This window comes from Chiloscyllium plagiosum, chromosome 4 (genome assembly GCF_004010195.1).
Source record: "Chiloscyllium plagiosum isolate BGI_BamShark_2017 chromosome 4, ASM401019v2, whole genome shotgun sequence".
In the NCBI taxonomy this organism is placed as follows: Eukaryota; Metazoa; Chordata; class Chondrichthyes; order Orectolobiformes; family Hemiscylliidae; genus Chiloscyllium; species Chiloscyllium plagiosum.
This window is the reverse complement of record NC_057713.1, coordinates 111,333,965-111,357,101: the sequence shown is the minus strand read 5'-3', so window position 1 is coordinate 111,357,101 and position 23,137 is coordinate 111,333,965. Positions and strand designations below refer to the sequence as shown.

General features: G+C 41.3%; 1 protein-coding gene across 3 annotated transcripts in view; it reads right to left on the bottom strand.

Annotated features, from left to right (window-relative positions):
- Positions 1–23,137, bottom strand: part of LOC122549324 (collagen alpha-1(XV) chain-like) — a 255,798-nt gene that overhangs the window by 41,820 nt on the left and 190,841 nt on the right. For all 3 annotated transcript variants that reach the window (XM_043688956.1, XM_043688954.1, XM_043688955.1), the window contains 5 exons: positions 20,663–20,698; positions 18,688–18,762; positions 18,524–18,589; positions 9,694–9,729; positions 7,289–7,342 (listed from right to left, as the gene is read on the bottom strand). In XM_043688956.1, the coding sequence (XP_043544891.1) occupies positions 7,289–7,342; positions 9,694–9,729; positions 18,524–18,589; positions 18,688–18,762; positions 20,663–20,698 (267 nt within the window). The remainder of the gene's footprint in view (positions 1–7,288; positions 7,343–9,693; positions 9,730–18,523; positions 18,590–18,687; positions 18,763–20,662; positions 20,699–23,137) is intronic.

Genomic DNA, 23,137 nt, shown 5'->3' with positions numbered 1-23,137 from the left:
AAGGACGTTGTGAAACTTAAAAGGGTTCAGAAAAGATTTACAAGGATGTTGCCAGGGTTGGAGGATTTGAGCTACAGGGAGAGGTTGAATAGGTGTTTTGGGGAAATAGTGCTGTTTTCCCTGGAGCAACGGAGGCTGAGCGGTAACCTTATATAGGTTTATTAAATCATGGGGGCTTGGATAGGATAAATAGACGAAGTCATTTCCCTGGGGTGAGGGGGTCGAGAACTAGCGGGCATAGTTTTAGGGTGAGAGGCCTAAGGGGCAACGTTTTACGCATAGGGTGGTACATGTATGGAATGAGCAGCCAGAGGAAGTGGTGGAAGCTGGTACAATTGCAACATTTAAAAGGCATCTGGATGGAATAAGAAGGGTTTGGAGGGATATGGGGCGGGTGCTGGCAGGTGGGACTAGATTGGGTTGGGATATCTGGTCGGCATGGACGGGTTGGACCGAAGGGTCTGTTTCCATGCTGTGCATCTCTATGACTCTATGACTAAGAGATTTTGGTGAGTCCTTGTTTTCTCTCAGCTAGAAGCTCCTCAGATAGTATTTTGCTGAAAGCTCCTCACATCCTAACAATACAAATCAATTTAATCCAGTCGTACTGTACATATACAAATCCAGTTTGTATACTTAGATTTATGGTGTTTCAGAATCAACCTCAATGGTATCAATGCAACTTTGCATATTTTGTTGGATCCATAGTAATCATTCAGATCCACAAATCTACATAAAAACAGTGGATATATTGAGATTCATATGATCTATCTGAATCACAGGTACAGAGTCAGATCCAAGGTATATTGCAGATCCATGGTATATATTCCAATCCACAATTCACACTCAGAACTATACAAAAGCAAAATACTGCAGATGCTAGTAATCTGAAATATGAACAAAAAAAGGCCTGGGAAAACATCACTGGTCACATAGTGGAGAAAAAAAAGGGGCAATGATTCAGGTCGATAACTTTTCATCACCTTTTAATGGAAGGTCATCAATCTGAAATACTCAACGTTTCTCTCCAGGTCTGCTTCCAGTGTTTTTCTGTTGCTATATGTATATTGTGGGAAAGAACCACAGACCACATTCAGAATCACAGAGTATATTCATATTTTATATCTAGGCCAATCGTATATATCATGCATGTAGGACCAGTAGTAGGCCATTCTGCCCATCAAGACTCCTCTGCCATTCAATAATAACAGAGCTGATCTGATTGTGACATTCACTGCAACCTGTTATTCTGCCAAGTTGTAATGTGAATTCTCACTACTGCTCATCATTTTGTGTTAGCTCTTTGGTACATTTACAACACCATTCTCTTTCCTTTCAGGGACTTTCAGGGCCAACTTAGTGTAGTATACAAGAGGCTCTTGTTACAGAGTATATGAGGAAATTCTAGATGGTAGGAATTATCTGTCTGAGATCGTTACCTCTTCATCCAATAAGTCCATATGACGTGATACAATAAAAATACAATACAATAGGAATAGGCCCTTTGGTCTACCAGGCCTATGTCAATTCTTAATCCTTATTTATTTACTGATCTCCATTCTGAAAAGCACTGTTGCACCGCTACCTATTGCCCTTTTGCAGTTTCTATTCCTCTGTTCGCCTCCTGTTCATGTGTCTATCAAGATATGCCTTAAAAGTTGCTATCATGCCTGCTTCCACCACCTACACTGGCAGTGCATTCCAGGTCTCTACATCCTCTGTGTGAAAGATTTCCCTGCACTTCACCCCTAAACATTCCCATTCTCACTTTGAACCTGTGCCCTTCTTGTAGTTGACCTTGCCAGCCTGGGAAAAAGCCTCTGACTATCCACCCTATTTATGCCTCTCATAATTTTGCAGACTTCTATCAGGTCACCACTCAGTCTCCGTCTTTCCAGTGAAAACAATCTGAGTTTATCGAACTTCTCCAGGTAACTAAAACCTCTAGACCTTATAACATCTTGGAAAACCTTCTCTGTACCCTCTCCAAAACCTCTCCACATCCTTCTGGTAGTATGGCAACCAGAACTGCATACAATATTCCAAATGTGACCTAACTAAAGTTTTATATAATTGTAACATAACTTGCCAACTTTTATATTCGACCCCTCTGTATGTAAATGGTTCTGCCATTCATTGTATAATTTGCACCTGAATTTGATCTTCCAAAGTACATCACCTCCCATTTGTCCAGATTAAACTCCATCTGCCACTTCTCTGCCCAAATCTGCAATCTATCGATATCTCTCTGTATCTTTTAACAACCATCCTCACTATCTACAATTCTGCCAATTTTGGTGTCATCAGCAAACTTACTAATCAGACCACCTACATTTTCCTTCAGATCATTTATATATATTACAAACAACAAAGGTCTCAGCACTAATCCCTGCGGAACACCACTAGTTACTGATCACCATTCTGAGAGGTTCCCTTCCACCACTACTTCTATGACCAAGCTAGTTTGTATCTATCTAGCCAGCTCATCCCAGATCCCATGAGGCTCGACCATTTGTATCAGCCTGCCACAAGGTATCTTATTAAATGCCTTTCATGTAGATAACATCCACTGCTCTTCCATCATCAAACATTCTTGTCACCTCTTCAAAAGAACTCAGTCAAGTTGGTGAGACATGACCTTCCTCACAAACCCACACTGCCTATCACTAAACAAAGCTATTTGCTTCCAAATGTAAGTCCTGTCTCTCAACATCTTCGTATCACATCACCAAAGTGGGTTTTGCCAAAGGCACGTCTTAGCATTTACTCTTTCAGAATCTTACACCCTATACATAGCTAACCATATTCTTTGGATCCTTTGATCAAAAAACTATTTAACTCAGCTTTGAATAAATTCAGTTAGCCAGTCTCCAAAGCTGTCTGTGGAACAGAATTTTAAAAATCCTCTAAAAGATAATAATTTTTTTTCATTTCTGTCTTAATTAGAAATCTGTTTATTCTAAACTGTACAGTCTCTCCCCCAGACCGGTTCGACATTCTCTCATAATGGGTACAATCCCTTCAGCATATCTAGTCCCCTTATAATATTATATTCTTCGATAATATCACCTTTGCTTCTTCTAAACTCCAATGAATATAGGCCAAACTTGGTTATCCTGCCCTCATAATACAACCCTTTAATCCAGGCAGTATATTCAAGTCTACAGTACATATTCAGACTCGCATGGTGTATTCAGATCTACTGTCAATATTCAAACATACATTATCCTACTAACTGAGTATATTCAGATTCATGGTGCATGTTAAATTCCACAGTATGTGCAGGTATTCATATCCACAGTATATGTTCAGATTTATGGTACTTGCAAAGGTGGATAGTCAAATACAAGTATAGATTTAGATACTTGGCAATAGTAATTTTTTCTTTGAAAGGTCACCGTATTAAAGTTTTAAGAAATGGATGTTGTTTGTACATATCCACATGTTTATGCAAGTGATCGAGACTTTAAAGAGCATCACATAGTGTTGGTTTTATATGGAGCAGGAACTGACTTGGCTCTTGGTGGAATACACTGTGTCTGCTCTGCAAGATACAAGTGGTGACAATCTGCAACTCTGAGTGAATGTTTAATGAATTTACCAACATTTGGTAACTGTCCAGATACTTTGCAGAATTTTGCTCAGTGGGATAATGGACTGAAGGTGGGACATGGAGATTGCTCAGGGTTAATGATCAGATCATCACAGTTGGTGCAATGCAGATCCTGCTTTCCATTTCTAACTCTCTCACCATTCTGATGTTAAGCAATATTCTGAACTAAGGTCAGAGATGCTGATTAATTACCATGTCTTGGATTTCACTGGATCTAAAATTAATCCAGTGGTACTTGAATAGATTTTGCAAATTTAAAGATTAATAGAACTGGCTTTTTAAAATGTTTATTCTTGGAATGTGGGCATCACTAAGAAACCCAGCAGTTATTGGTCACCCCTTGTTTCTCCAGAGACGATAGTAGGGTGCCTTTCTGAACCGTTACAGTCTGTGGGGTGAAGGCATTCCCTCTCGAGCTAAGAAAAACAGACATAAACATATCTTCATGTTTAGGAATTAGAGTTAAAAGTAGAGCCCGAATACCTAGCAATTTTATACTGCTTTTCACTGTATGCTATTTACATTAGAAAGTAGATTGCTGAATGCTAGTATTAATTGTTCACCCACTGACACCATAAACCCCAGAATTCCAAAGTTTGTACTTTAGAATGAAAATTTAAAAGCAACCAAATATAAGCATCTAGTCCCTGAATTATTTGAGGATGCAAGATGAGATGGAATTTGAGGTGCAAGCTCACCCATTATTTTACTATTGTTTGATTCGACAGGGGGATGGTTACAAAATGCACCCGGGTCACAGGACCAGCTGCCTACGTGGCAGGTCCTATGGCAACACACCGAGAAGACCAATAAATCATACAAAATAATTTCTGTCATTTGAGGCATGGCAGAGATATCTTGTGCAACCCTAGCTTGCTGCATTGTCAAGGCCTTGAGGTTGGAGTTTGTGAATTTAAAATTTAAAATTGGCTGGCTTTGAACCGTGACTGACTGCAGTTCTGAATCGTGGTAGGGATATGGCTTCTCTGGAAAATACAGCAATGTAGGCAATTCAGTAATTAAGAGAACAAATAGGAAATTCAGAAGCCTCAGGCGTGATTCCAGATAGACATGTTACTTCCATGGTGCCAGGATCAAGGATGTTATTAAACAGCTGAAGAGCACTCTGGGAAGGGCTGGAGGGTGATCAGTCAAAGCAATACTAAACACATAAGGAGAAAAGTCCTGAGGGCAGAGTTAGGAAGGAAATTACAAAAGTGGAGCTCAAAGGAAGTGTTCTCTAGATTGCTCCCAATGCTGCCCACATGAAATAGCAATAAAATGTGAATGATTGTGCAACTGGACAAATGGCACTGAAGGGAACAGTAGAGTCAGTCTGGAAGAAATGACACTGCAAAAGCCTGCATTGAGGGAGTTGGCAGAGCATGGGGATAGGATTCTGACAGGCGGCACGGTGGCACAGTGGTTAGCACTGCTGCCTCACAGCGCCAGAGACTCGGGTTCAATTCCTGCCTCAGGCGACTGACTGTGTGGAGTTTGCACATTCTCCCTGGAGTTTCCTCCAGGTGCTCCGGTTTCCTCCCACAGTCCAAAGATGTGCAGGGTAGGTGAATTGGCCATGCTAAATTGTCCATAGTGTTAGGTAAGGGGTAAATGTAGGGGAATGGGTGGGTTGTGCTTCGGCGGGTCGGTGTGGACTTGTTGGGCGGAAGGGCCTGTTTCCACACTGTAAAGTAATCTAAAAGGGTCAAAAGTAAAGCAAGTGGTAGGAAACATTTTTGGAAGTTATCGAACGCAGGAATAGTACAGATTACAAAGTAGAGAACAAAGCAATTTTTCAGTAATTAAAAATGCACGTTTCTACGCAAAGAATGCTGTAAATTCAGTAGATGGGCTGAGGGAACAGATACTTGAAATATGATATAGTTATTTTTGAAACATGCTTTAAGCAATGGCAATTCAACATTTCTGGTGACAAGCATTTTCAGATGGAATAGAGGAGCAGGAGAAAAATGGAGAGGGTGTTGTAATATTGTTAAAGGAGCACCACAGTTACGAGGAAGGATGACAGGTGAGAACAAAGAAAACAGCAATTACATTAATGGGGCAATTGATTCTTGAATAGTCAGAGAGCAACAGAAGAACAAATATTGAGGCAAATTATGGAGAAATGCAGAAATCCCCAAAGACAACACACCATCCTTGAATCATGTCTGTGGCCGGACAAATTCCTATCTGTTCGCTTAACTATTGAATCCCTATCGCTGCAGGTTGGCAATCCTTAATCTGAAAACCACGGTACCAATTGATTTTTTGGATAAAGGATTTTTTCGGTTTTCAGATACACTTATTGTTATAGGTCGATTGAAGTCCTTTGGGTAAAAAACTCTGCTTTTACGTCCATTCAGGTCTGTTCAGGACCAAATGGACTTAAAAATAATTTTTTTTTCCCGAAAGGGCCCAAGCTTAGTAGGGCTACACAGGTCTGTTTGGATCCGCAATCAAAAGGTCTTTTGGTTTTTAGACATTGGATAAAGGCACTGGCCTATATGGCTTTCAACAAATATTACAGAAGCAACAGAACAACAGTAGCAGGAGGGTTCATCTACAGTCATTTTAACTGGAATAAAATCATGTGAAAGGTACAAAAGGGAGCCTAAAATGTACTCAGGAGAAACATTTTAGCTCATACATAGCTGGTCCAATAACAGAAGGGGCAATTGTGGACACATTTTTAGCACAGAATTCCTACAATGTGGAAGAGGTCCATCGAGTCCACGGTGACCCTCTGAAAAGCACCACACACACACACACCCTATCCCTGTAACTCTACATTTCCCATGGCTAATCTAACTAACTTACATTTCCCAGACACTCTGGGCAATTTAGCACCTAACCTGCACATCTTTGGCTGTGGGAAGATACCAAAGCACCCAGGGGAACCCACACAGACACGTGGAGAATGTGCAAACACCACACAGACAGCCACCCAAGGCTGGAATCAAACCTGGTTCCCTGGTGCTGTGAGGCAGGAGCACTAACCACTGAGCCACCATACCACATAAAGCTGGAGGAGAGCATTTTGATGGTAGTGATCATAATTCTATTGAATTTATTTTGCATATGAGAAAGATCAAAGGTAAATAAGGACCAATGTTACGAAACTGAGATGTGAGTGATATAACTATATGAATGATGAGCAGGATTAGCCACTTGACTTATTTACTAAATATGACTCATTTACATTTGCTACAAACTGCACATATTCATATCAAGGGGCTTCTACTAAGCATATGGAATATATCGAGGCATTGTATCTTTTTGAGTTTAAAACAAAGGGAAGGGGCAAAAGTTCACTGATATATTCTCCATGCCATTGCCTTGACCAATCAGAGTCAACGCATCAATCCGTTTTCTCATCGGGCATAAATTGTTACTCCTTTAGAACTTTGGCATTCTTGTATTGGCCTTGATGAGTACATGATGTAAAGCTTCAAAAACATGTTTCTTTTCTCAATATTATTGCACAATAGTTTCAAAATTAATTGCAATATAAACAGCCACAGCTATGCACACAAACACATTCAAAGGCTAAGAAATATTGAGATTATTAAAACACTAAAACACATTCAAAAATGTCATCCTTGATATCATTAAACTCTCAACATCTGTTATGATAAATGACTTTTAAAAAAGAAATTTGATTTGATGTACCTTTATTCCTGGGAAACCAGGCATTCCAAGGTCACCTTTGGGTCCTCTAGGGCCCTGAAGAAATAGGACAAAACCAAACTGTTAAAAAACATTGATACTTGTTGTTAATCGTTAAACTTTATTTTAATATTCATGCGCTTATCAAATGTGTACAATATAATTTTGTGCCAGTCTTGGCTTATTGGTATCCTTGTCCCTTCTGATTCAGAAATATTCTCGGAGGGTTCAAATTCCTCAGAGACTTAGCACAGAGGGTGCTCTCTCAGATGTGCTGTCTTTCAGCTAAGACTTTAAACTGGAGCCCCATCTGTTTTCTCAGCTGCACTTCAAAGATCCCATGGCATATATGTATCCTCATCCCCCAACCCATATCACAAATAGATTACCTACTCATGAGCACATTTATTTGGGCAAATTGGTTGTTATGTTGCCTATATTACAGTAATAGCTAAATTTCAAAAGTACTTCATTGGTGAGAAAAAAGTTTGGGTCACTCTGGATTGAAAAATGCTCCAGAATAAAGGGAAAAAGAGTCAAGTCTGTAAGTATGGAAAGTATAAAGTGTGGGGTTGAATTGGATGTCAACGATTTCCATCGGCTTCAATTTGATTCAGTGGTCAGCAGGTCAGCGCTCGGGTGAGCCAAGTTGTTAGCTTCACTGCTCCATTTATTCTGTAGAAGAAGGATTAGGAGGAGGTGATTGAAGGCATTGTAAACCACGTAGGTTATATGGAGACCTTTGAAGGAGACAGAGGTAGCTGGGAGTTAGGAAGAATATTGCTATGTGTGCCTAGGAGGAGAGGGGAATGCAGTTCATGGATTATATCCTGGCATTGACTGTCTCATTTGACCAGTTCATTAATTTTGCCAATTCTGCAGTCTATCTATTCTTTGCTTCTCCTTTGCTGATCATTTGTTCAGCTGCTTAGGGCCCAAATATTAAGTTTTCTCCTTGGATCCTTGCCATCTTTCTACCTCACTATCCATCAGCACCCCTCATTTGCAACTACTTTAATAATGCTGACATCACCAAGATTTTGACTAATCGTTCCAAACATCTTTGGTTCAATGTTCTGTATCCTTCTGTGAAGCAAAACTTGCAATTGTTTCTCAACATTAATGTATGTTGGTTGCTGGTGTCAACATCATGTCTTGTCAATCCTGTAGTGAACACTTTATTGGGGGTACAATACAAACCATTAGTGCAAAACCATCGAAATTACCAACAAGATAGGTCGACAGCACTTGATTAAAACTGAACAACAGATCAAATCTCCAGACAATATTGTCACAGCTAGAAATGTAAACTCCAGTCGTGTGTATGTTAGTGTTCTTCTCTCGGAGTCAAAAGCTGATGGATTCAAATCCCTGACGGAGCCTTGTGTAAGGGAGTACTGCATTGGTGGAGCTGCCTAATGTTGAGGGCATGTTAACTGAGGCTTCAACTATCCTTTCAGCTGGTTGTAAAAGACCCCTAACTTAAGATGGGAGTAGTAGTTTGCACCAATTTGTTGACCAACAGGAGGTCTGGAGTTGAATTTTAGTTGCAGAAATCTGGGTTGAAAACTCTGGAGCCATGTCCATACAAGGACTGAGAGTGGGGTCTGAAACAAGGACAGTCCACAGGATTGCCTGGAACTGGGAGGGGCGGGGCAGAGGGGGGACAGTGGATTGTTTTTTTAACCCCACTGACAGTAGTGTGTGGTACTACTAGGGTGCTTCTGATTGTAAGTGCTCTCTGAAGACTTGTACACGGAACAAAATGTACTTTGGCCACAGCTGCCAAGCCACCATTGTGGAGGGGTTACCCCTTTAAAGGATGGCATGCTGCCACTCCATGATCCATGCAGATCCATACTGAGAAGCTTGGTAGGATGCACCTCTGACTCCTTTACCTGGTGCTGGGAGACTGTCATCAGTTCACCTTTAGGCATCAGCTGGGGTGCAGATGTGGGTGAAGTCAATTGGCACAAATTGACCTAATTGACCATTACCTCCTACTCCCTCAGAAACTGTTTCCCTGAAGAGGCTAGAGTGGGAACATTTGGCAGACTGACACTGGCCAATAATTAGATATTGCTGGTGTACTTGCCTCCCAGCCACATTAGAATACGAATTCTGCCCCAGTCATGAACATGATTGCTGTTTGTGGGATCTTGCTGTGCACAAATTGGCTACTATTGATTCATTGCAGATTGGAACAATCGGGGATCATGAAAGGATCTACATACTGTATATTCAAGTCTTTTTTCCATTTCAGTTGTGAACATTTGAAATGTTAACTGGCATTCCAAATACCAGCTTATTGCCAAGGTGGAAGCACTGTAAAGGGAAAATGAACCTGCTTTGTCATTTAGTCAGTGCTAGTGATGGTTCTGAAGTAAGTAAAATTAAAAGGGTCTTACAGGAAATCCAGCTTGACCAGGCATACCTTCTGATCCCTGAAGCAAAAACAAGAAGAAAGAAATATAACACACAAAACAGCCAAAGGTCAAACAGCAACTCTAAGCATTCCATTCCAAAAACAGAAGGGACTAGGCTTCCATGTCCAAGTAACAGCAGTGGCATGAAATGCTATAGTTTTTTGCTTTTTACATGCTATAGTTAGAACCTTTCAAAGACCACTAGGCACCTTTGGCTTCTAACTCATGGGCTGGATTGTTATCCCACTTTTTTGATGACTTTAGCGGGTACCTTACAAACCATTTCGTGATGACCCTCATGGTGGAACAAGAACTCACCTCTAATGTCTGGTAACCTAGGAGGTGGGGCAGTGAGTGGAGTATTGCTCTGCCGCATTTACTATTGATGTTGATGGGTAGTTTGCCAACAACATACTTGCAGATCAAGCAACCAGAGAAAATCCAAAATGCTTTGTGTTCTACCAGCGGTACCTAATGTGATGATGGCCAAAGTCAGGGTAAGTAGGTGTATGTTTTCGATAAATGGGTTAGGAAGTGTGGGTTAATGCTGACAATGTGTGACACAGCTCAGTTGTTTCTTTTTATCAAGAAACTCAGACGTATTTAAAATAATTAGTACGTCTCAGTGCATTATTTCTTCATGTTGTATTTTCCAAGCGAATGTAGACATTTCTTTAAACATTATAATTTGTACCAAATACACTGGCCACAAACCTCAGCTCTCCTCATTGATACAGGTGCCATTTTATTTCGGAATGGAGGGCACACACGTCCAGTGCAGCTCACACCAAATGTTGTTTCGATGAGAGTGTTAGTGGGAGTGTCAGGAGAGTGTGCAGAGTAAGTAGAGTAGGCAGATGATTAGATTCCCTACAGTGTGGAAATAGGCCTTTTGGCCCAACAAGTCCACACCGACGCTCCGAAGAGTAACCCACCCAGACCTATTTCCCTCTGACTAATGCACCTAATACTATGGGCAATTTAGCATGGCGAATTCACCTAACATGCATATCTTTGGATTGTGGGAGGAAACTGGAGCACCCGGACAAAACCCACGCAGACACTGGCAGAATGTGCAAACTCCACACAGGCATTGCCCAAGGCTGGAACTGAATTTGGGTGCCAGGCACTTTAAGGCTGCAGTGCTAACCACTGAGCCACCATACTGGCACTGGTCATTGCATAATGCTGATATAATGGCAGTGCTTCCATTTGTCGCCTTACCTTTCCAGTTAATGTCATTTCTTAAACACGCAGTATAAATATGCATCTGTTGGGACAGCTCCAGCATTATATTGAAAGAATAAACATTAACCACTATCAAGTTTGTTGCTGAATAATTTCTGAGGTAAAAACAATGACTGCAGATGCTGGAAACCAGATTCTGGATTAGTGGCTCTCTGCCTTTATTCCTGATGAAGGGCTTTTGCCCGAAACGTCGATTTCGCTGCTCCTTGGATGCTGCCTGAACTGCTGTGCTCTTCCAGCATCACTAATCCAGAATCTGAACAATTTCTACCATCTCCATTTGTATGTATAAAAACATTGAGGATTTCTCATGCAATTCACACTTGGTGAAATTGACAGGGGGTCGTGCTGAATGTGGTGATGGCATTGGTTTTAATTTCAAGAATTGTGGACTGACCCCCTACTCCCAGACATTGCCACTGCATTTACCCTTCCTCCTTGGCCTGTAGCCTGACTAGGAGAACAAGCAAAGACAACTTCAAGGACAGACTGCTCACTGAGGCAGGACCAAGATTGGGAGAGGAGTTCGCAGCTAAAGGTGGGGGGGGGGGGGGGGGCCTGCCTGCTATTTGCTTATGCGAGGGAGGGGCAAGTACATGACACTCCCTCTGAACAGAAAACCAGGAGGGCTGTGTATGGGACTTCTGCAGGCTGGCAACCTTGTCAAATTACAGAGCACCTTCACTGCGCTCATGCAGCTTTGCAGGCGACAGCACCTTTCCACACTCTCAGGCAGAGCCAGTAGATCACACAGCAACAAACTTAAAAGTGGTTCATTATTTCTTTCGAAGCAGTGTTGGGGCTATCCCTGCAGGTGAACATTGAAGCATGTTCTGTTTTTCTGCGATGGTATCTGCACACTTCTTCCATGTCAGATGTTCTTTTCCAAGTAGTTTAAGCACCTGCTAAAGGCAGAATGCACATTCCCCTTACATTATTCAGTCTTGCTTCAAATGGTGCTCACCTCACAGAAATCTCAGCCTCCTGCCGAGGTGTGTAGCCTAGGTGCGACTATTTAAACTGCACAATTGATCAGCAATTCAGTTGGTGTATGTTGTGGGATTGTTTTTTGGAAGAGTGCGAGCTTTGGTATGTAAAATGATGTTCTCAAGCTTTGCCCTTGCAGACATAATTAAAGACATTAAGCTTCCACCATATTAGAATTGTTAGGTGAGAAAAGGCCAGGGTACTTAAAGAGACATAGCAGAACCCCATACTCTCAGCTCTGTAATAAAATCCTGGCTGAACTTTGACATCAACTCGATTTTCCTCGACTCCCTCAATGCCATGAATCTATCAATTTCAATCCTGAAAGTAGCCAACAGCTGTACATTTGCAGCCTCCTGTGGTATAGGATTGAAGGAGTCACATTCTATCATGCTGGTGACCTTACTACACAATGATTAATCAGCTTGTTGACTCGTCACAGCAATCAGGCTCTATCAATTAGTCTACAATAGATCCAGGCATGACAAAAGAAAATTCCCAGTGGTGGAAAGGTTTGGAAACAATACAAAGTTAACTCTATTTTGTTATTCCTTAAAATACCCATATATTCTACCTTAAAAGGTTTATCTCTGAAGAACGTATATCCACGTTAACAAAACCCTAGACAGTGATTACTGAACAGTAAAGTTCTTCCCATTGATAGTTCTGCTTTCTAAGCCCTCATGTACTCCAGAACAGTTACTTCACAGTTCCAGCCTGCATTATAGTACTCAGACAATTCTCCCGTGAATGATACATCAGTCATCCATTGTTGCTGCCTTTGGGTTGTCAGCCACTAATTTCAATAATAGAATAAAAGGGAAATTGACTCCTGGGTAGCCGGGTGACAGGTCAGGTTTCAGAGTGGACCCAAAGTAGGCGGCTGGTAGGAGGTGGGTGGGACTCCATAGCAAGCCAGAGTTATGGGGGCTGTGAACATCTTGTTCTGATGAAACAAGTTTGAGGCAGGAAGGTAGCCAGAAGGTGAGGAAAATTCTCTTTAATCTTACATTTTTGCTGGCTGCAGCAAAAGAAGGAAAGTTGGCAGAGGAAGGTCATCATGACTGTATCGTAGAGAACAATCTTTCTTTGTCAGGTGTGATTAGTCAATACTTAACGAAGGATCTATATAGAGAAAAACATTATGCACATATGGAAGATGAATTGGAAAATATGAAATTGATATGTATGTATTGGGAGTGTATTTCTACGGTAAACATTGCTTGTAATCCTGCTCAGGGCTATTGCAAGCTATTCTTTGTTAACATCTCCCGGGAATCACTTGACGCAGCTGCTCTCTGTTGTTGAAATCGCAAACAGCCCTGAATGTTACCATGGTGCAGCATCCAAATAGATCAAATGACTCTTTTCAGAGCACCAGCAGAGTCATATGAAACGTGTGTGACTTAGAATACTTCACAAAAGACAACAGATGCTTTAAGGGGCGACCGGACATGGGTTGAAGATTCATGATTCTGCTCCAGAAATTCTTCTTTTTGGTTCAGGATATTGGACCACAACCAGAAACATTCAGCATCCTTCTACATTGCAAAAAAACCACAATGCAGCAACATTATCCTTTGATCCACTCACCATTACAAACCAGGCTTTGTGACAATTTATAAAAAGGTTCAGGGAGACATAAGAAATTTGTGCCTTTGCTTTCTAACAAGTGATGACCGCTGCAGTTAGAGAAGCCTCAAACAGAAAGGTGAAGTCCAAGTAGTACACTTGTGGGTAAGTTAACAGATTCTAGAGTTACTATTCAGAACATCAGCACTGCATGCTGTAGCCATACTCTTTCTTTGCACTCTGTCTGCTATAATGGGGAATTGTACTGTTGCAATTTTCAAAAGCTCTGAGCTAAGTTGAGAGCAGAGAGAAACACATCTTGGCCCAGAAATTGGATGGAGATTAATTTTTCACTTCACACACTTGCATCCCAAGTTTTCTTCCACTCTGCTCATTATCCTGTAAGTTTCAACCCCCTGAAGCAGGGTGGAAAAATCATATAACAGCTTGTGCAGATGTGGGGAACCACTGTGCAGAATATATTGAGTGGGAACATGAGAGACACCTTCACTTCGCTCATTGGGATACTGTATATTTTTCCAAATTTCATTGCAGCTATTTTGGAACAATGACAAACAGTAGTACAGCCTAGGCATCTGTTCCTCAATTAGATTATGGCTGATTCATACCTCAACTCTATTATCCCACATTGACTCCATATCCCCTGATGCCTTTACCCAGCAAAGCTTCAGTTTTGAACATTTCAATAAATTGACCCAGCATTTACTGCCTATTTTGTCGGTGGGGTAGGATGATAATACGTTTCACATATCCATTGCCCTTTATATTAATATCATTTCTTAATTCATTCCCCAACATAAACTGAAGACAATAACTAGGTGTGGCCCAGGCTATGGGATTCCCTATCCTGAAAGCATCACTGGTTCATTTGCAAGCACAGAGTACAGAAGTAGGCCATCCAGCCCCTCTAATCTATTCTTCAATTCAACAAGAATATGGCCGATCTGTGTTCTAACTCCACACACTTCCTTAGCTTTTTTCCACCAATACTCGTGGTTAACAAAAAGCTATTTATCTCAGAGTTGAATTTATTAATTAAAATAGCATTTATTTCTTTATTTTTGGGAAAGAAGACCCACACATCTGTGATCCATTGTGCGAAGAAGTGTTTTCTAATGTCTTTCCTGAATAACTTGTACACCCTCACCAGGAGAAAAGGTTTCTTTCTATCCACCCTATCAATTCCTTTCAAATTCTAAACATGGCAATGACATTACTTCTTAACCATTTATATTCTAGGGGGAATGCAGGCCTTGTTTATATAACTTCCTTTAAAAGTAGAGCCCTGGTAGCTTTACGATGAATCTGTTAAAAAAAAAACTTTCCACGTTCGATATCCTTTCTAAGATGCAATTCTCAGAACTCTAAAGAAACATCGTACAGCAATCCTCTAAATGGTCAATCAGATTTACTTGTTAGTTTGAGTAACAAGAATACTAAAAATTGACTAAAGTTTGAAACATCAAGACAAATTCTATCTTCCCCAGACTACGATTTAGTTTCTACTGAGAAAAGAGATTTAATGGGATTCTTAACCATTTCCAGAAGGTCACTCTCGAGTCTGATTCTTTGGTCTCACTAGTGTGGCAGATGCTTAGACACATCATTCCACAGGCATATCAGGCACTAGGAAAACTACAGAAAGTAGAAGATTGCCCCTGAATCCTATATTCTGTGGTGGGATTAGTGGCAAAGGTCAAATGGGGGAAGTTATCTAAGCTCTTGTACTGGGAAGAGATCCTCTGTCCTCATCCTCAGCCTTCCTATAGTCTGCCGGTGGTGTATGGCTATATGAGCGAGGCTCTCCCATAACCTTGAAATTTGCAGTGCTCTGACTAAGTCAGCAATGTCTGCGGGCAATGTTTGGATGACTACCAGTTTTGGCAATGTAAATTAAACCCTGGCACTGGGGTTATGTAAATTATGCAAATTGTGTTACATAATGTGTTTTCTTCACATACAAATTGTGGGCAAGCAAATTATATTCTGCTCGCACCCAGCACAAGGGTTGGAATTTTTTGTTCCTTAACCCTTCCATTGGCAGTTCGTTGTGAAATTCCAATTCATCCCTCACCTAAGGAATCGTGGGACCCTGATTCTGTCACCAACATTCCACAATTTACACTCCTCAAATATATCGCTCTAAGGAAATAGAATCGCATTAGTCATCTCAATATTTATATTCAAAGCAGCTCTTGAATACAGTCCATATACAACTCAGGTCAAACTTTTTATGGGCTAATGAAATGTACCTTTCTGATTAGGAGCAGAGTCCGGCAGAGACAGTCAACAGAACCAGCAGCAAAGTACAAAGAAGTCACAACTTAAGTTCAAATAGTTCAATTAATTCAGTAATTGAACTCACCATGCTGTCATGCTACATTCATTCTAACACAATCAATACTTATTTTCCTACCTTACCAAAGATGCAAGTCAAATATACTATTATTAATTTGGGTCAATGTGACCAACCTTAATTTACTTGCTTTATTTACTTAAATATTGAATTTAATTGGCTTGGCTTGCTGAAAGAAAACAGAGGGTTGTAGTTGATGGAACATGTTCATCTTGGTGTCCAGTTACTAGCGGCGTACCGCAAGGGTCAGTGTTGGGTCCACTGCTGTTCGTCATTTTTATAAATGACCTGGATGAGGGCTTAGAGGGTGGGTTAGTAAATTTGCGGACAACACTAAGGTCGGTGGAGTTGTGGATAGTGACGAAGGATGTAGTAGGTTGCAGAGAGATATAGATAGGATGCAGAGCTGGGCTGAGAGGTGGCAAATGGAGTTTGGACGGAGTAATCGGAATGCAAATCGGAATACTGGGCTAATGGTAAGATTCTTGGGATTGCAGATGAGCAGAGAGATTTCGGTGTCCATGTACACAGATCCCTAAAAGTTGCCACCCAGATTGACAGGGCTGTTAAGAAGGCATACAGTGTCTTGGCCTTTATTAATAGAGGGATTGAGTTCCGGAAGCAGGAGGTTATGGGGACACAACTTTAAAGTGAGGGGAGATAGGTATAAGACAGATGTCAGAGGTAGTTTCTTTACTCAGAGAGTAGTAAGGGTATGGAATGCTTTGCCTGCAACGGTGGTAGATTCACCAAGTTTAAGTGCATTTAAGTTGTCATTGGACAGGCATATGGACGTACATGGAATAGTGTAGGTGGGATGGGTTTCAGATTAGTATGACAGGGTGGCGCAACATCGAAGGCCGAAGGGCCTGTACTGCGCTGTAATGTTCTATGTTCTATATGTTCCGCTGAGTTTTGTTTTGAAACAAAATTACCAACCAGTTCTAAAGTTTCACTGGTAACAAATGTACTCCGGAAAGGTTAGGGGAAAGAACATGATAAATGGACTCATAGTGGCCTCATGATGGAAGTTTGGAACTGTGTCAACCTTTTGCAATAGACTGAACAATTTGATACCTGAGCTGGGTAAGTTTGATGCAACTCATGCGAGTGCTTTTCAGTGGCCAGCCTGCCAAGCTCTTTACTGGGGACCAGAGGGGTAGACCTATTACTGGAGATTTTGACACCAGTGTTTTAATGTGTAGAGTTAACTGGTAGCATAAGCAGTGAGAAGCTTACCAATATTTTGTCTAAGTAGACTTAGCACTTAGACTTAAACTTAGAGTCATACAGCACGGAAACAGACCTTTCAGCCCAACATGTCCATGCCGACCTGGATTCCTAAACTGAATTAGTCCCGTTTGCCTTCATTTTGCCCAAATCCCTCCAAACCTTTCCTTTCCATGTACCTGTCCAAATGTCTTTTAAAATGTAATTGTACCCATCTCTACTACTTCCATTGACAGCTCCTTCCCCACACGCACCACCCAGTGTGTGAAAAAGTGGCCCCTTTGGTCCCTTTTAAATCATTCTCCTCTCACCTTAAACCTATCCTTGGCCTCCATACCAATATTTCTTCTCGCTGGATTTAGTTGTGTACATTTATAGTTAAATATAATGATAATATAAAATTGCTTGATTTTCTTGTAACATCTTGGGTTGAAGACACGAAATGCAGTCACAATTTTTTGTGAGTCTTTTAGGTAACCAGCATTTCCCGATCAAAAAAACAGTGTCCAGCTTTAGGAAGTTAGCAGTATGGATGTTTCTCTGTTCAGATCAGGGATGCTGAATGTATGGTGAAGAGGAAACAATGCAGGCCAGGTTGCCAACGTGAGTAGAATAGATCCAGATTCTGTGCAGACCCAGCATTACTATGTACTGTGGCAGAAGGGGTCAACCCCAGTTGTCTGATCTCAAATTATCTCCTTTCTGACCCGGAGGATCCAAGCAGAGGGCAAACTGAATATTCTGATGGTGGGCAAAACCGAAAGAACTGTGGATGCTGTAAATCAGAAACAAAAACAGAGCTTTTTCAGCAATTTCTGTTTCTGATAGTGGGGCTTGTGTTGGAATCTTCCCTTGATCAAATCTGTAGGGGTTTTTGATGCACCTCGGTGATCTCTCTGGCTGCTCTTTAGGGCAGGAAATTTGGATATACCAGGTCACAGGATATCTGCAATCCCACATTGTCAGCTATCTGGGGAGGTTGCAAAGATGCTGAAAGAAAATTTAGTCTTCATTTGTTTCGTGAAAAGATTTTAAAAATCACAAAGCTGCCCTTCCCAGGAATCAAAATGTTGTTAACTTTTAATGTTTATCTGAGGATATCCTCACAAAGTGTATTAGACCCAGTATGAACTTTGCTGTTGGATAAATGCTTACACCTGCTGCAGGCATGGGAAGTGAGTATAAGATGATTGCAATACTCACCATTTCTCAAATAAATGTGGTATCACTACATGAGAAAATGCTAAATTCAGTGGTTAGTGATTATAGGTACTTTCTCAAATAAGGAATTTAGAGTACAAGATTAAAATAATTATAATTAAAGTTGAAGTTCACAATATGACTCAAATAGATGTAAAATACCAAACCACATGAATAGTTTGAGGAGAAAACACTCACGGGCAGTGCAGGAAGTAGTTGGATTCCATTCAAGTTGAGATGTCCTTCAGTGTCGTTCATCAGTAACTAGAACATTGAGTGACATTGGAAAGAGTGACTTGGAAATGGGATCATCCCAAAGCAGAAAACCATCAAAGATTTTCACAGGATTTTGCATTGCTCACCTCATGTAGTAACACGACAGGACCTGGAGGACCCGGAGGTCCTGGCCTACCAACACCATCTTCACCACGTTCACCCTGTGACATTAAATAAATAAATTCTACTTTGTGAAATAATGCGATACATAACATTTGAGGAGCAATTCATTTTTAAAGCCCTCAGCACCACATGTAAATGTGTTTATGTGGGTTAAAGTTAATCGAGTGTCCTTGGTACTTTTGTTTAAAACTCCATATTTGCCTCATCTACAATTTAGTACTTTACTTCCTTCATTTGGTGTGTCCTCATTATTCTCTGGTTAAAAATACCCCTCTACTAGCTGCTCCCATGCATGGAAGCCTTAATACTTCTTTCTGATGTAAGGCTGAGCGGGAGTATGTAGAGTTTGGCTTTTGCCCATTTTGGAACCCATAGTGCAACCAGGAGCCAATGCAAGTTGATCCTTGGAGACCAACAGCATCTACATGCTGGCACTGGTCACTGTACCACAGGTACTTTATCTGAGTGAAAAGTTCATTTGTATCTGGCTGCTCAGGTAGATTCTGGGGATGAGCTGTACCTGGCAATGAGGTTGGGTGGAGGAGCCATTCTGACTCCTGCGAAGTCCACCTGGACCCAGCTGGAAGCTCCAGGTCATGACTGAGGCAAGCAAACCCAATCTATGGACATCCAAGTGGAAACACACGTCCTTCGGAAAATTAGGTTTTAATAGCTCAAGTAAAATAGCAGCAAGCAGCATCACTGTGTTCAAGGTAAATTGAATATTGAATAAGATTATTAATCTGTACTTAGACAATGGGTTTCAGATAACAGACAATTAGAAAATACTGGAAATACTCAGCTAGTCAAGCAGCATGTGTTAAACTAATGAGAGAGTCACCGACTGTAAACACCAAATTTGTTTCTCCCTCAATGGAGACTAACTGATATAGAATCATTGAATCGTAGAACCCCTACAGCGTGGAATCAGGCCCTTCAGCCCAACAAATCCACACCGACCTTCCGAAGAATAACTCACCCAGACCCATTCCCCTACCCTATATTTACCCCTGTCTTCTGCACCTAACCTATACATCCCTGAACACTATAGGCAATTTAGAGTAGCCAATTCACCCAACCTGTACATCTTTGGATATGTTGAGTGTTGTTCTGTCGTGTTTTGCATTTGTATCTGCAATTGGGTGGGACACATGCAGCAAACATGTGGCAGCAGTGGTCAACTGCTCATTTCCACTCTCTGCCACTGACCTCTTTCCTGTTCTGCTGCTGTCCTCTTACAGCAGGAGAGTGCCATAGGCCAGCCAACCCATGTCAACCTGCTTCTACATATTCAGTATTCTGTTCGGCAGATGATGTGTCCCCCTGATCCAGGTGCCATACTGCCCATGATTTCCTGTCAACTCATGGGACCACCCTTGGCTTTGTCAGACAACAGGGTCAGCCTTGCCTCAGTGGTGTTTCTCTCTCATCTTCCTCAAAGTGAGATTGGGAGGGGGGGGTTCAAATCCAAACCTGGCTTCCCCTACTCCATTGGACTGTTTAAATGTTTAAAAAAAAAGGTCATCACTGTCCACATTTGGCTATGAGGCTCACTGATGTTTCCTGAGCTGTGCAAATACAGCTCCTACCTTGCTCATTTATGATTAATTTCTGTTTGGAGTCTTTGAACAGGAATTAGCTTCCTTTTGTAAAAATATTTGAAGGGTCTAACACTTTAGACAAAAAACAACAAAGGAACAAAGCCTATAAAGAATGAACACTCAGCATTCCAAGTCTACATTTTGCTCCTACTTTATGTTCTGAAAGAAGCCAAGCATAGGCCAATTTCTATTCCATTGTGTTAAAATATGATAACTGTTTAAAGGAGTCAGTGTTCTCTGAGGAAGGACCTGTATAGTGATGGGGGCAGTGATTGGGTGCAATTCTTCCTCTTTCTTAATAACCTGACCATAACTGACATAAATGGCAAAGTCTTACCTTAAATCCTTGTTCTCCTTTCTCACCATTTGGTCCCTGTGGAAAAGAAATCATGAGTATTGACTCTTATCACAGTCCCATTTGAAAGCTGAAAGAAAGAGAGAGGGGAGTAGAGCAGAGTGAATCTATTTCCTTACTATGTACAAAATACAGACCAACTGGAGAGACTGTGGCCTCAAAAATCCAGGTGGATATAAGTTGGGCTCACAATTCAGGTGGTGGTGGTGGTAGAGAAAGGGGGTGGTTTTGTGGTTTTGGGAGAAACGGGTGGTCTGAAAATGATATTCTTAAATAAAACATAGTCAGGGTCTATTGCTTTGAGCTATAAGGGGACAGTGTGGAAGGTTGCTGGGGGAGACAGCCAACTCCTTTCTCAATGATTATTGGGGCAGGTTATGCCTCTGCAATGGTACTTCCATTGACCTGTCCCATGTTGATTAGATGGTTTCCTAGCTATCTCAAAACCTCTGGCAGGGTTACTGATGAGGGCAATCCAGGTGATTTTTCAGATGTGGGAGTCCCACATTTCCAGGACCATCAGGGATGACTGTACTTTCACTGAATGGGCTATGTTGCTGAATGACTTAATTCAGCCAGGTCACTGGGAGATTTACCTGGTGCCTTAGGCCCTTAATTAACCACCAAATAACATGACAACAATATGATTGGAGCCAGTTTTCAGATAAACACGTCCTGTAATCTGACAGGCCCAGTAATAACGTCTGCATAGCTTGACACTACAAAACGGCCTAACGGTGCTACTGAGATAGAAAACCATATCTTCTTATGGTTGACAACTTAAATATTTATTACTGGTGATGACTGGTAAAGGAAGCTTAACAAATAGTCTCACACTTTATATTCTTTGCCTCAAATCTCCTTGACTCTGCTGAAAATTCCCTGGATTCAAAGAGATCAGAACCACAGTTAAACGTGTGACTGCACTAGTTACTCTGAGACTGAAATAGCTTACATCAGGCCCATTGGCTTTTGCCATTACAATAGTGCTATCCCTGAGCTCAGTGGGCGGCACGGTGGCACAGTGGTTAGTACTGCTGCCTCACAGTGCCAGAGACCCGGGTTCAATTCCTGCCTCAGGCGACTGACTGTGTTTAAGTTGCACATTCTTCCCGTGTCTGCGTGGGTTTCCTCCGGGTGCTCCAGTTTCCTCCCACAGTCCAATAAATATGCAGGTTTGGTGAATTGGCCCTGGTAAATTGCCCGTAGTGTTAGGTGAAGGGGTAAATGTAGGGGAATGGGTCTGGGTGGGTTGCACTTCGGCAGGCCGGTGTGGACTTGTTGGGCCAAAGGGCCTGTTTCCACACTGTAAGTAATCTAATCTAATCAGTACAGCTGTGTTATGAAGTACTTTAACCAGAAGTCACACTGGGTCAACGCCAATCCAGATGTTGTTAATTAGGAGTCCAGATACAGTTAGCTCCATTTCTAATTAAGAATTGAAAGATGAGTAAGATGCTGTTGTGCAGTGAACGCCACACTCACAACAGCATAAACATTATTAACTTGCGTTGGTAATGAATGCGTTGGTAAATTAGTGCGGTGACAGGCATTACGTGAGTCCATTATAAGTGCCTTACTTCCTTGATACTGAATAACGGTAGCTGTTGAGAAAATATCTGTTAACATCTGGGAAATGTGTTTGCCCTATGATGGAGCATTTCCTACTTAGGCTAGTTAGCAATTTCTTGTGGGGTAGACTGATGTATTGCCACACGTGACTTTCTGTGAATTTCTTTTGGTTGATGGATTGCTGTTGAGATTGGATTTTGTTCATGGTTTCTCCCAATTTCCCACTGTTGTTACATCAACTAAATTCTTCAAAAGCCTAGGATTCAAAATTTGGGGAAAGCATCTTAATTTCCAAGGTAACATTGAATGTTAATATAATCACAGGTATGTTGGACACTTTAGATGATGAACAGGAAGATACATTAAGGATTAGTCAATGTCAGCACTTTCAGTAGTTGGGAGGAGGGGTTGGGAAATGGGAGGAGAGAGCTGGTGATAATGGCTATCAAATTAAACTTGAGATCATTCACATGGGATAAGGAAGTGCCAACATGTGTCCTTGGAAGGTTATCAATTAATAGTTCAAATTACATAGTCCTAGGTATAACAAGAACCAACAATATCTCTGTAACACTAAACACATTTTGCAATAAGTTGAAAACCCAGGCTGATTTTTGAACTGTTTGCTTTAAACATCAATGTCAATGAAAAAGTTATTTCCAAATGATTTTTTGTAAGTTCATTCCACTGGTGTGCACCAATCCTTCCTTTTCATTCCCCAATTCGTGCATCTTTTAAAATTGACGTGCCAAATGCCACAGGGTGTACCATGTGATTGGTTATACTTGATGAACTGACAACACTTGTGAAAATCATCAGGCAAATGCTTTGCCAGATTTGCATCTCATCCAATTTTTCAATGGGTTTTGTATGCACATACAACCA